Source organism: Equus quagga, chromosome 17 (assembly GCF_021613505.1).
Source record: "Equus quagga isolate Etosha38 chromosome 17, UCLA_HA_Equagga_1.0, whole genome shotgun sequence".
NCBI classification, from domain to species: Eukaryota; Metazoa; Chordata; class Mammalia; order Perissodactyla; family Equidae; genus Equus; species Equus quagga.
In genome coordinates, this window is record NC_060283.1 from 1,001,702 (window position 1) to 1,013,482 (window position 11,781).

The following is an 11,781-nucleotide window of genomic DNA, read 5'->3' on the forward strand; positions in this document are numbered from 1 at the left end:
CAATGCCCAGAAGCCACTTCTACACGCAGCCCAGTGTTGGCCCATCAGAGGGCTGGGGAAACTGAGGCTCCGATAAGCTAAATGACTGCCCCAAGTTGCTCAGGGGTTAAGGTGGAGCTGGGGCACTGACCCCTGCAGGGAAACAAACGCAGGATCCACACACCCAACCACACATCCCCATCTGAGTGAAGGACACCACCGGTCCTGGGAGAAGTGCTAAACTTGGCTGGCTGGAGCCACCTCCAGAGCAGTGGTGACCACTCATCGCTGCTTCTGAGGTTTTCCTGGGTGTCCCCCTGAAGGCGGCACTCCCTGGGAAGGCCCTGGCAGTCACCCAAGAAGGGGACTCTTGTACCCTCCAGAGCCTGCTCAAGGTTTGGCCACACCCAAGAAAGTGTCCCGTCCCTACCCCCCACCCACCCCCCCCGCAAAGTATTCATTTTTGTACCAAAGACTTGTCTCCACCGTGGTTCAGCCACTCCCTGTCCCTGGGGAAGCATCCTCCTGCGGTAAGGCCTGCCAGCCCACCGTGGGGTCCCCACCTGCCCTGCATTGAGGCCAGACTCTAACAAAGAGATCACAGGCAGCTGAACAGATACTTAAAAAGGGTTTTATTTGCAGGGGAGTAGGATTCTAATCAAACAAGCCAAATCCCATGTCGTCATCCGACTCCTCGGACTCCTCCTTCTTCTCCTCTTTCTTTTCTTCTGCTGTGGGAGGAAGAGTTGAGTGAGTGAGGCCCGCGGTGCGGGCAGACTCCCAGCAGACCCCAGTGCAGCCACCACGACAGCTGCCTGAGCCTCCACTTACCTGCGGCTGGGGCAGAACCAGCAGCAGGAGCTGCAGATCCCGGGGCAGCAGAGACAGCTACAGCCCCACCGGCGGGCACGCTGGCCAGCTTGCCAATACCTACCGAAACCAAAGAGGTGAGGTGAGGTGAGGCCAGAGCAGGGGCTCAGCCTCAAAGCTACTTCAGAGGAGTCAAGGGACAGTCTGCCCAATGTACGGGGGCCCGTCTCTCAGGGCATGCACAGGCTCCCCTCTTCTCCTGGGTAGGAGGACCTGTCACACACCCTGAAAAACTTCCTATCTTGAACTTGACTTCTAGGAATCCCTCCACAAGATGCTGGGCCACCGTGCCTCACCACGTAGAGAGCTGAACATGTTTATAACCAGGCAAGGACTGAGTCTGCTGCCTGTGTCCCGATTCTCATGCTCAAAGTGAGCTCATAAACGAGACTGTCTGCTGAGCTGGCTGTACCCCATCACATGTCCAGGGACATTAACGTTTGCTCCAACAGCTCGGCTTCCAAACAAGTCGCATCAGCTGCAGCCTGATGTCACCAGAAAACCATCTGCCCAGCAAAGAGAGGCAGGGGCCTGTGGTCATCCCTGGCAACCCCAGGCTCTGCTCCCAATGCCCTCATCCAGAGCACATGACGAGACTTGTTTACAAAGTCCCCGTTCCCCAACGCTACAGGCAAGGCAGAGAGGCCCAGATGAGACGAGGGCAAGCCTTGCCCCTGGGAATGTGTAGAAGCACCCGTGGCATGAGCCTACTGAAGCCCTGCCCGCTCCTCTGGGTGAGGCTCCTAGGGTGCTCTGGTCCACAAGCGAAACCTGGCAGGCCACAGGCTGACCGGCAGGAATTAGGATGGACTGTGAAAACAAAGCCTCCCCGCCCCCCACACACTCTCACCCTGGGCAATAACGTCTTCAATGTTCTTCCCGTTGAGCTCACTGATGACCTGAAGCAGACAAGCACACCCAACAGTTACCACGGACCACCACCACACCCCTGGTCTTAACCACCTTCTCCAGGGGCAGGGCTGGCCGCCCGCGCAGCGAGGAGACACCCTGAAGCTTCTTAGCCTGCACCCCCCACTGCAGTTATTACCCATAACTGAGACCTCTGAATGGAGACCAGCTCCAAGTGGGAACCAGCAACAGATTTCTAAGACTCACTACTACACGTGGAAATAACACCTAGAATAAACAGGCTGAAAAATAAAACAGTAGAGTGGACTCTTCCCTCTTCTCTTATTCAAAAAGTCAATTATTACACGACTTTCAATTACACGTGACTTATACTTCTACTGAACCACGCGGGTCGGGACTTGGCCTCACACCCACGTTAGCCTCCTCTGGGCTGTATCAGGGCCCCCAAAGGCAACCCAATAAACGACAGCATGGGCAGGCACGTCGAAGTGCCCTTTCCCAAAGGTAAACCCAGCCGAGCAGGAGAGGACCCTCTGTGCGCAGTTTCGGGCCGGTAGCGGGCTGCTACCTTGTTGAGCCGATCGTCGTCCGCCTCAATGCCCACGCTGTCCAGAATCTTCTTGATGTCCTTGGCGCTGGGGGAGGTATTGCCCCCGAGGGCGGCCAGCAGGTAGGAGGCGACGTAGCGCATCCTGCGGCGGGAGGGGAGAAGAGGGCGGCGGCATGACTAGGAGCCCCCACCGCGGCCGCGCGTGGCCCGGCCCGGGGCCCCCGGTGAGCCCGCCCGGCACCCCGCCTGCGCCCCGGGGCCCCCGCGGCCCCGACCTGGCCCGAGCCCCGGCCCCACCGGGCCGTCCCACTCACTCGGCAGCGGCGACGGAGAGGGCTCGCGCGTGCGACCTCGGTAGCGTCGGGGACGGAAAGGAAGGCGCCGGCGTGGGGGGCGGGGGTAATCCGCTACCCAGAAGCCTCCGGGACCCGGGCGCCGCGCCCCGCGAGGGAGCCTCGGAGTGACGTCACGCGGCGCCCAGCCAATGAGGACGCAGGAGAAGCCATCGTCCCGTTCGTCCCTTTCCGTCCCGCAGCGGCCCGAGCAAAGGCAAAAGGCAGTTAGGGCAGTTCTGGGGCAGCCTGCTTTTACCGCTTGGGGTGGGGGGGGTCTCCTGAAATCCCTGGGGCGGCAGGGCGAGGCGTGGCGCGAGCCCGAAGGGGAGTGTTTCTCCTAGAGAGTTCCCAGCATGCCACGCGGCGCCTACAGCTCCCAGCATGCAGCGCGGCCGCCACGCCTGGGACGCGTCCCTTTGCGGGAGCGGCCGACGCAGTCAGCGAACTATAAGTCCCATGGTGCATGCCTGCCGGAAGTGCGGGCGCGCAGCCTTCTGCACGGGCGGCACGTGGGCCGCGCGGAGCCTGAGCAGAGCGCCGCATTTCCGGCTCCCGGTAGTTCCCGGCCGCGGGCACAGAGCGCTGGTGTCCGGCGGGGCCGGTGGCGCCCAATTTGTCCGGCCCGGGTGAGGTAGGCGAGCCGCCCCTCGCGCTCACACTGCAGAACCGAGCCGCTTGGGCCTACTGGCTGCCCCCCAGCTCAGGGGTGGCTGGGCCCGAGGGATCGGCCCCTCTCCTGGCCGTGTTGGCTCAGAACTGACCTCAGCGTCCACGCGGACATCACATGTCACTCGCTTCTCCGTGTCAGGGACCCCGCTGCAGGCTGGCGTCCTGAGGGGACAGCCCGACCTGATTCCGCGGGACGTACCTTGTAGTGCGAAGACACTCAAAGCCAATAAACGGGGCAGCCCCAGGCTGAGAGAGACCCTGAAGGAACGAGGCGGTGACCCTGAGCTGAAAGACGAGAAGGAGCCGGCCTGCGAAGATCTGGGGCGAGCAGCAGGCAGAGGGGTCAGATGCTGAGACCCCAAGGTGGCTGGAGATGGGTCCCGAGGCAGCAGCCGGCCCATGGGGACTCTAAGGACAGGGCGAGCTCTCGTGCGTAGGCTTCAAGCGCTGGCATATTAACGCAAAGCACACAGCCGCCCTAGGCGTCATGCAGTCCTCGCCCCCATGTTATAGACGAGACTGGGCACAAAGATTTTCTTGCTCAAGGTCACACAGCTGGGGTAAAGTGGAGAAACCATCCGCGGAAGGATGGAACTTTATTGTAATCACATAGGCAAGCGGCATATTGTCATTCGGATTTTTTTTAATGGTAGAATAATAGATAACATAAAGTCTGCCGTTTTAGTCATATAATTCAGTGGTGTTAGGTGCATTCACATTGTCGTGTGACCATCACCACCATCCGTCTCCAGAACTTTTTCCATCTTCCCAAATTGAACTCCATACTCACGGATCGCTAACTCCCCACCCCCCTCCCCCAGCCCCTGGCACCCACCATTCTAGTTTCTGGCGCTGTGAATTTGACGTTTCTAGGTCCTCATATAAGTGGGATTACACAGTATTTGCCCCCTGGTTTGGCGTATTTCACTCAGCATGATGTCCTGAAGGTTCATTCATCCTGTAGCATGTGTAAGAATTTTATTCCTTTTTAAGGCTGAATAATACTCCTGTGATGGGTTTTTTTTAGAAGATTCTTCTGGCAGCTCTGCAGAAACTGAATGGCGGGGGGGCGGGGGCTGGCCCCGTGGCCGAGTGGTTAAGTTCGAGCGCTCCACTGCAGGCGGCCCGGTGTTTCGTTGGTTTGAACCCTGGCCCCGCAGACATGGCACTGCTCATCAAACCACACTGAGGCAGTGTCCCACATGCCACAACTAGAAGGACCCACAACGAAGAATATACAACTGTGTACCCCGGGGCTTTGGGGAGAAAAAGGAAAAAAATAAAATCTTTAAAAAAAAAAAAAAGAAGAAACTGAATGGGGGACAGAAGCTCGGGACAATGGAAGCCTGGCAGGAACTGCCCATCCCGGTGGGAGTGATGGTGGTGGCTGGGGAGGTGGAGGTGGAGGAGAGAGGGTGCCCGCGATGTGACTTGAGGCAGAACTGGATGTGTTCTATTCATTTGCAGAGCACCTGCTGCGCTGGGTGAAGGAAGCGGGGTGACAGCATAGGTGGGGAAGGCTCCCTCGAGAGTCAGACAGAGACCCTGTTTGAGGTTCTTGGCTTTGGCATGGACCAGCTACCTGGCCTTGGGCAAAATCTGATCTCTCAGAGCCTCCTTTTCCTCCCCGGGTGGGATGCAGACGTAGACCGAAGGAGGCAGCTTGTGGGGAAGGCCAGCACCTGGCCCAGAGAGATAGCCTGTAAAGTTGGGACATGGAGCTGGGGCCCGGTCTCCGCAGGGCCTGAGAGGAGGCCTTCCGGAGAAGGGATCCATTGGGGCTGGCTGGGGAAGAACACAACACTCTCAGAGCTCTGGCTTCTGGCAGGGGGTGGGTGTCGGGCAGCAGCCGCCATCAGCCCCTGAAGCCCCCTCCCTCCCCCGCCCCGAGACTGCACCAGCTGATTTTAACGTGGGGCCAGGAGTGCACAGCCCCCGAGCAGAGCCTCGGGCCGAGAACCTCTGAAAGGGCGGGTTTCATGGCGCGCAAGGCGGGCCTGGACGGCGCCGACGGACACAGACTAACAGGAAGCTGAGCGCGGCTGGGCAGGCGGCTCGGCAGAAGAGGTTGCGTCCGCATCTCCAGGGCGGCCCGGCCTGCAGAGGGCAGGCAAGGCAGGGAGGGACCCTGAGGCCTTCGCCTGCGGACCCCAGCGGGAGCAAGGGGCGCCCTCTGACGGGGCGGGGCCAGAGGGGGCGGTGCCTGGAGTCAGCCCGCGCGGAAGCGCGCCGGCGGGAACCCGGGCGCGGAGCGCCGAGCCGGCACCCGAGGCGGCGCCCGGCCTGGAGCGCAGGTACCGCGGGCCGCGGGCCTGCGCTGGGACGGCGAGGGTGCGGGGAGGGCGAGCTCTCCCGCCGGGACCGGCCCCCCAGGCCGTGTGAGCCCCAGATGCGCTTGGGACCGCCCTCTCCAGCGGACCCAGGTGTGAACTGGAAGTGGTGGGAGAGCCCTCCTCCAGCCATCAGGAAATGGGGTCCCGTCCCTAGTGGCTCAGACCCCAGGTTACCCCCTCACATTCACGTCTCTGACATACGCGGGCGCAATCACCCGCTCCTTGGCGTGGGCCACCGCCCCCACGTGGTGGATGAGAGTCAGGAACCTCCTGTCAAAGCTGATGAGTGTGAAGGTTGAAGGTGGCACAGGACCCTAGCTTCTTGTCCCAGGAGGGGAGGCGGGTGCAGCCAGGATGAGCTGACAGCTCTACGAGTCCCTTGTCCAAATGCCCAGAATTAGGACGTGAACCCTCACTTCCTCCTCTCCCATGCAGGTTTCCCCAGCTCCTCTGCACACAAGGGTCTCCCTGCCTGCTGCCCGCCCAGCTTTGGGGGTCCCATTCCTCAGCCCCATTTCAGCCATGACCTGTCCAGCCTGGACTCTGGGTTCTGTGGACCAGCTGGCCTGGCTCAAGGGCTCTCCCTAGCCAGAGTCCCCCTTCCATTGACTGGGAGGAGGGCCCAGCCCCACTCCCACCCGCTCCTCCCTCTGACTCTGCAGCCTTCCCGGGCCCTGCCTGAGCAGGCCTGCCTGGCAAGCTGGGACATGTCTGGCCCCCGAGGACAGCTGGTGGGCGATGGATGCGGTGGTGGAGGGGCTGGAGCCCCAGGCGGCTACTGCAGAAGATGCTGCAAGAGATGCTACAGATGCTGTGGATGCAGGGCCCGGGGTGACCCCTCTCCTGGCTGGGAACCGGCTGAGCCTGGACCTGTACCCCGGGGGCTGCCACCGGCTGCTGCACCTTTGTGCTCAGCAGCCCCATCAGCTGCTGGAGGTGGAGTTCTTGCAGCTGAGCGGCCACGAAGACCCTCAGCTGCTGGAGGCCACCCTGGCCCGGGTGCCAGGGAGCCTGCCTCGCCTCCGCTCCCTGGTCCTCAAAGGTGAGTCCCACCTGGTCCCAGCCCGGGCCCAGCTCTATCACTATTCTCCGTACAGCTCTACTCAGCTCCCCAAGGTGAAGCTGGCAGAGTCCCAGTTCCTGGACCCTGCGGCTGCTCGGTGGGGTCTCCCAGCAGACCCCAGTGTGGGTGTTTCTCCTGGGGTGGGTCATGGGTGATGGCCATAAGCTGAGATGAACCTGCAGTCTCTGTCCCTGCCTCCCTCCGTTGGCTGGTGTCTCTCCAGTATCTCTGTCTGTCTGTCCGGGTGGGGCTGGGGTGGAGGTCTGTGCCTTGGCTGGCAGGACCAAGCTGGGACTCGGGACTCTGGCTTTGAGGACCACATCTGCCTTCCCTCCTCCCAGGTGGGCAACGCCGGGATGCAGGGGGTGCCAGCCTCCGGGGCTCCCTGACCACACTGCCAGTCGGCCTGTGTGGCCTGGCCTGCTTGGCTCACCTGGATCTGAGCTTCAACAACCTGGAGACACTGCCGGCCTGTGTCCCGCAGATGCGCAGCCTGGGTGCCCTCCTGCTCTCTCACAACCGCCTCTCAGAGCTGCCTGAGGCCCTAGGGGCCCTCCCTGCCCTCACCTTCCTCTCTGTGACCCACAACCGCCTGCAAACTCTGCCCACGGCTCTGGGGGCCTTGTCTACCCTGCAGCGCCTTGATCTCTCTGAGAACCTTCTGGACACTCTGCCCTCTGAGATCGGAGGCCTGAGCAGCCTTGCTGAGCTCAATCTGGCCTCCAACCAGCTGCAGAGCCTCCCGGCCTCCCTTGGTGAGTAGGAGCCTTGCCTCTCTTGGCTCACTGGGCCTGGTGGGGAGCGCCCCTCAGCCGTGGCCCGGCCTCCACTCCCAGGGGCCCTCTCGGCTTCTGCGTGGCTCTGCACACTCAGGCTCAGCCCACCTTGGAGCCTCCACTCCTCCTAGTGAGTCCTCGTTTGCTTCCCCACTTTTCCAGCCTTCGAGGCTCCCTGAGCAGGCTTACCCGAGTCTCTGAGTCTAGCCACAGGACAGGGCTTCTCTGGGAGGCCCTAGCATGAGTGTCCTGGCCTGGCCTGGTGCTCCAGGGTGTGGGGTGGCCCTGAGTGGTCCTCTGCTCGTCCTAAGCTGGTGCCTGCCTGCAGCGGGCCTTCGGTCCTTGCGGCTCCTTGTTCTGCACAGCAACCTCCTGGTCTCGGTGCCTGCCGGCCTGGACCGCCTCCCGCTGCTCACCCGGCTGGACCTGAGGGACAACCAGCTCCGGGACGTGCCCCCTGAGCTCCTGGACGCCCCCTTTGTGCGCCTTCAAGGGAACCCCTTGGGCGAGGCCCCGCCAGATCCCTGCAGTCCCCCAGGTAAGCTTGTTGCTAGAGAGGAGCAGATTTCACGTGCAGGACGCAGGTACCATCACTGTCCTAATGGCTCATCTGTCTTTCTACAGGGACACCCGTGGTCCGGGAAATGCCCAGACTATTCCTGACCTCAGATTTGGACAGGTGTGGGATGGGGGAGCAGTGAGGCTGGAGGGGCACCTGTCTACCCCAGACACCTTGCCCATGCCTTGGGGGTCTTCTCTTAGGATCCTCCAGGGGTGGCAGAGTCAGACGTACAGCCCCTTCTCTGTCTGACCTGATGCCTACCCTGTCCTCATTCAGCTTCCCTGTGACCTCCCAAGGCTGCTCCGTGACCCTGGCCTGTGGTGTCCGCCTGCAGTTCCCCGCTGGGGCCACTGCTACCCCTGTCACCATCCACTATCGACTGTGGCTGCCAGAGCCACGCCTTGTCCCCCTGGGTCCCCACGACTCCCTGCTCAGTGGTGTCCTGGAGCTGCAGCCCCATGGAGTGGCCTTTCAGCAGGCACGGCCAGCGCACGGTGGGGGCGGGTGAGGAGGGCCCAGGCGTGGCCCTGGCACTCACACCACCCTTGCCCGGCAGGAGGTGGGCCTGTGGCTGCTCTTTGTGCCCCCACGGGCCCGGCGTTGCCGTGAGGTGGTGGTCAGGACCCTGAGTGACGACAGCTGGAGTGACCTGGAGACCCAGTTAGAGGAGGAGGCACCCAAGGTGAGGGCCATCCAGGCCTGCCTGGCAGCTCTGCTCTGACCCTGACTGCCCTCTGACTCCATTCCCTCTCACTCCCCCTGCCCAGCGGCTCTGGGCTCACTGCCAGGTGCCCCACTTCTCATGGTTCCTTGTGGTCTCCCGCCCTGTGTCTGACACCTGCCTGGTGCCACCAGAGGGGACATTGCTGTGCTCCTCAGGACATCCTGGGGTCAAGGTCACATTCCCCCCTGGGGCCACTGAGGAGCCTCTTCATGTCTGCATGCAGGTATGTCTGCATGCCCCCTGGGGAGCCACCAAGGGCAGGGGTGGTGCCTTGGCACAGTGGCAAGAGTTCGGGTGGCCTGTCTACCCCAGGTGGTGCGTATGGCCAGCAGAGAGCTGCGAGCCCTGCTGGGGGAGCCTGAGGGGGCCGTGAGCCCCTTGCTGGGCCTCTCTCAGAGCGGCGACCCCAGCTTCCTGCGACCAGTGACTGTGCAGCTGCCTCTGCCCCCTGGCGTCACAGGTGAGAGGTGGCCATGTGGCATACCTTGACTCATGGCCATGGGATAAGGGGTCAAAGGGGGAGCCCCTGCCAGGGAGGCCTGAGCCTGTGGCCCCCTCCCATCCCCAGGCCTGAGTCTGGACCGCTCCCGCCTGCACCTGCTGTACTGGGCCCCTCCCGCAGCCACCTGGGATGACATCACAGCTCAGGTGGCACTGGAGCTCACCCACCTGTATGCTCGCTTCCAGGTCACGCGCTTCTCCTGGTTAGTGGCCCCCCCAGCTTCCTCAGTCCACCTGAGTCCCCACCCCACCCCGGTCCATCCAGCCCCACCTCACCCCCCAGCCCTCCCAGGTACTGGCTCTGGTACACCACCAAGACGTGCGTGGGGGGCCTGGCGCGGAAGGCCTGGGAGCGGCTGCGGCTACACCGCGTGAACCTCATCGCACTGCAGAGGCGCCGGGACCCCGAGCAGGTCCTACTGCAGTGCCTGCCCCGCAACAAGGTCAGGGAGGGGGTCCGGAGGGCCGGGAGGGCCACAGGGTGGGGGCCAGAGGGTCAGGGTGGGGGTGCAGGGGTTGGCTCTGAGCTGATGGGTGTTCCCCCAGGTGGACGCCACCCTGCGGCGGCTGCTGGAGCGGTACCGTGGCCCCGAGCCCTCCGACACCGTGGAGATGTTTGAGGGCGAGAAATTCTTTGCTGCCTTTGAAAGGGGCATTGACGTGGATGCCGGTATGCCCCCCCCCCCCCCCCCGCCCACAGAGAGGGGGCCCTGGGGTCTGCCCCAGGCTCCCTGCTGAGCCCCTCCCTAACCCCCAGACCGCCCAGACTGCGTGGAGGGCAGGGTCTGCTTCGTCTTCTACTCGCACCTGAAGAACGTGAAGGAGGTGTATGTGACCACCGCCCTGGACCGGCAGGCTCAGGCTGTGAGGGGCCAGGTGGGCCAATGGAGTAGGGTCCCCCAGGATGTCTGGACAGCGGCCAGAGCACTGAACCCCACCTCATCCCACCCCAAGGTGTCCTTCTACCGGGGAGCAGTGCCTGAGGAGGTGCCGGAGGAGGCTGAGGCCGCCCGGCAGAGGAAGGGTGCGGATGCCATGTGGATGGCCACTCTGCCCATCAAGCTACCGGTGCGGCCTGGCAGGGGGTAGTGTGTGTGAAGGGGGCAGGGGCAGTGCAGAGGCCCAGGGGGTGGCCAGGGGCACAGGGGTGGAGCCAGGGGCAGAGGCCAGGGCTTACTGCATCCCTTCTCCCCATAGAGACTGCGGGGGTCTGAGGGACCAGGGCAGCGGCTGGGGGCTAGCCTCTCCCTGGCACCTCTGAACCTGGGCGATGCTGAGACCGGCTTCCTGACCCAGAGCAACCTGCTGAGTGTGGCTGGACGTCTGGGCCCTGATTGGCCGGCTGTGGCCCTGCACCTGGGGCTGCCCTACCGTGAGCTGCAGCGAATTCGGCATGAGTTCCGGTGAGTTCCTGTGAGCCTCCCGTGCTGGCCCCCGGCCAGCCTCAGGCCTGAGTCCTGGCTGCCAGGAGGGCCCTACTTGAGGCTGGCTGAATTTCTACCCAGGAGCAGTGGGGGCAGGGCAGGAAAGGGACGGTCTAGCTACACCTGGCCCAGGGAGCAGGACACCCACCCTGGCTGGGCGGGCGAGCAGGACCCTGGGTGTAGTGGGTAGTCCTGGACTGGACTCCTCCATCACCATTCCCCCTCCTCCCAGGGACGACCTGGACGGGCAGATCCGCCATATGCTCTTCTCTTGGGCTGAGCGCCAGGCTGGGCAGCCTGGGGCTGTGGGGCTCCTGGTGCAGGCCCTGGAGCAGAGCGACCGGCAGGACGTGGCTGAAGAGGTTCGGGCTGTCTTGGAGCTCGGTCGCCGCAAGTACCAGGATGGCATCCGGCGCACGAGCCTGGCTCCTGGGGACCTTGGCCCCTCTGGCCCTTCGGCATCACAGTCCCTAGAGCCTGCCCAGGCCTAGACCCCACTGACTTTGGGTTGGCCTCTGCCATGCCCTGGCCAGAGGTCAGAGGCCCCCCATTGTGTCCTCCCTATGTCTGGAGACAGTGACCCCAGTGCGTAACAAACATGCCCTATTCTGGCTGCTGCCTGGAGCTCAGTTCATTTGTTGGGTGGAGGGGTGGTTGGAAGGCAGGGGTGGCTCCTGCGGGGAGGGGCCCTGTGTGCAGACTCCCCCACAGCCCTTGCTCCTTACCCCTCACCTCTGCCACCTCCTACATGCCTGGCACCTCCTCTCAGTCCTGATCTTCCCCAAGAGGGAGAGGAGCTCAGCTACAAAGTAGCAGCTGCAGCACCTATGGATACAAAGTCACCTGTCTGCGGAATTGTGCAGCCACCTCCTTGGTGGGCACATGGCCAGCGCAGTCCCCCCTCCACCCCCAAGCACCTACCGTGTGGCCCAACCGCTTCTCCCCTAGGACACCCTCGCTCCAGTGCTCCCCGCCACCTCTTGGCCCGATGGCACTAATCCCTGGGTCCTAGGCCCATGCAGGGGCGCGAAGCCCAGAGACCAAGCAAGGACTTTGGGGACCTGCGGCCCAGCCTGGGGTGCGGCCGGGCGCAGTGGCCGCGGCGGCCAGGAGGGGGAGCCGGAG

The 11,781-nt window shown here is 63.2% G+C and overlaps 2 protein-coding genes and 1 non-coding gene across 3 annotated transcripts; 1 reads left to right on the plus strand and 2 right to left on the minus strand.

The window, feature by feature from the left end:
• Positions 1-594: 594 nt before the first annotated feature.
• Positions 595-2,729, minus strand: RPLP2 (ribosomal protein lateral stalk subunit P2). Its single transcript, XM_046642931.1, has 5 exons — positions 2,584-2,729; positions 2,288-2,411; positions 1,700-1,748; positions 811-909; positions 595-710 (listed from the first exon to the last, which is right to left on the minus strand). Exons 2-5 carry the CDS (start codon positions 2,408-2,410, stop codon positions 634-636), a joined length of 348 nt encoding a protein of 115 aa, XP_046498887.1. The 5' UTR covers position 2,411; positions 2,584-2,729; the 3' UTR covers positions 595-633.
• On the minus strand, positions 1,528-1,662 carry LOC124229682 (small nucleolar RNA SNORA52). The gene has a single exon (XR_006885945.1). It is a non-coding gene; the product is annotated as a small nucleolar RNA SNORA52 (small nucleolar RNA).
• Positions 2,730-5,467: 2,738 nt separating the features above from the next.
• PIDD1 (p53-induced death domain protein 1) lies at positions 5,468-11,615 on the plus strand. Its single transcript, XM_046644050.1, has 16 exons — positions 5,468-5,567; positions 6,269-6,648; positions 7,011-7,424; positions 7,774-7,983; positions 8,070-8,124; positions 8,284-8,485; positions 8,564-8,689; positions 8,775-8,954; positions 9,044-9,191; positions 9,300-9,435; positions 9,525-9,675; positions 9,779-9,902; positions 9,990-10,108; positions 10,187-10,300; positions 10,430-10,635; positions 10,889-11,615. Exons 2-16 carry the CDS (start codon positions 6,345-6,347, stop codon positions 11,145-11,147), a joined length of 2,748 nt encoding a protein of 915 aa, XP_046500006.1. The 5' UTR covers positions 5,468-5,567; positions 6,269-6,344; the 3' UTR covers positions 11,148-11,615.
• Positions 11,616-11,781: the final 166 nt, after the last annotated feature.

Excerpts from the sequence above, each read along its gene's own strand:
- PIDD1 (XM_046644050.1), top strand. The coding sequence starts at position 6,345 with ATGGATGCGGTGGTGGAGGGGCTGGAGCCCCAGGCGGCTACTGCAGAA. Across the intron at positions 9,192-9,299 it reads TCTGCCCCCTGGCGTCACAG|GCCTGAGTCTGGACCGCTCC; the intron begins GTGAGAGGTGGC and ends TCCCATCCCCAG. Across the intron at positions 9,436-9,524 it reads CAGGTCACGCGCTTCTCCTG|GTACTGGCTCTGGTACACCA; the intron begins GTTAGTGGCCCC and ends CAGCCCTCCCAG.
- RPLP2 (XM_046642931.1), bottom strand. The coding sequence starts at position 2,410 with ATGCGCTACGTCGCCTCCTACCTGCTGGCCGCCCTCGGGGGCAATACC. Across the intron at positions 1,749-2,287 it reads ACGACGATCGGCTCAACAAG|GTCATCAGTGAGCTCAACGG; the intron begins GTAGCAGCCCGC and ends TGTCTGCTTCAG. Across the intron at positions 910-1,699 it reads TGAAGACGTTATTGCCCAGG|GTATTGGCAAGCTGGCCAGC; the intron begins GTGAGAGTGTGT and ends TGGTTTCGGTAG.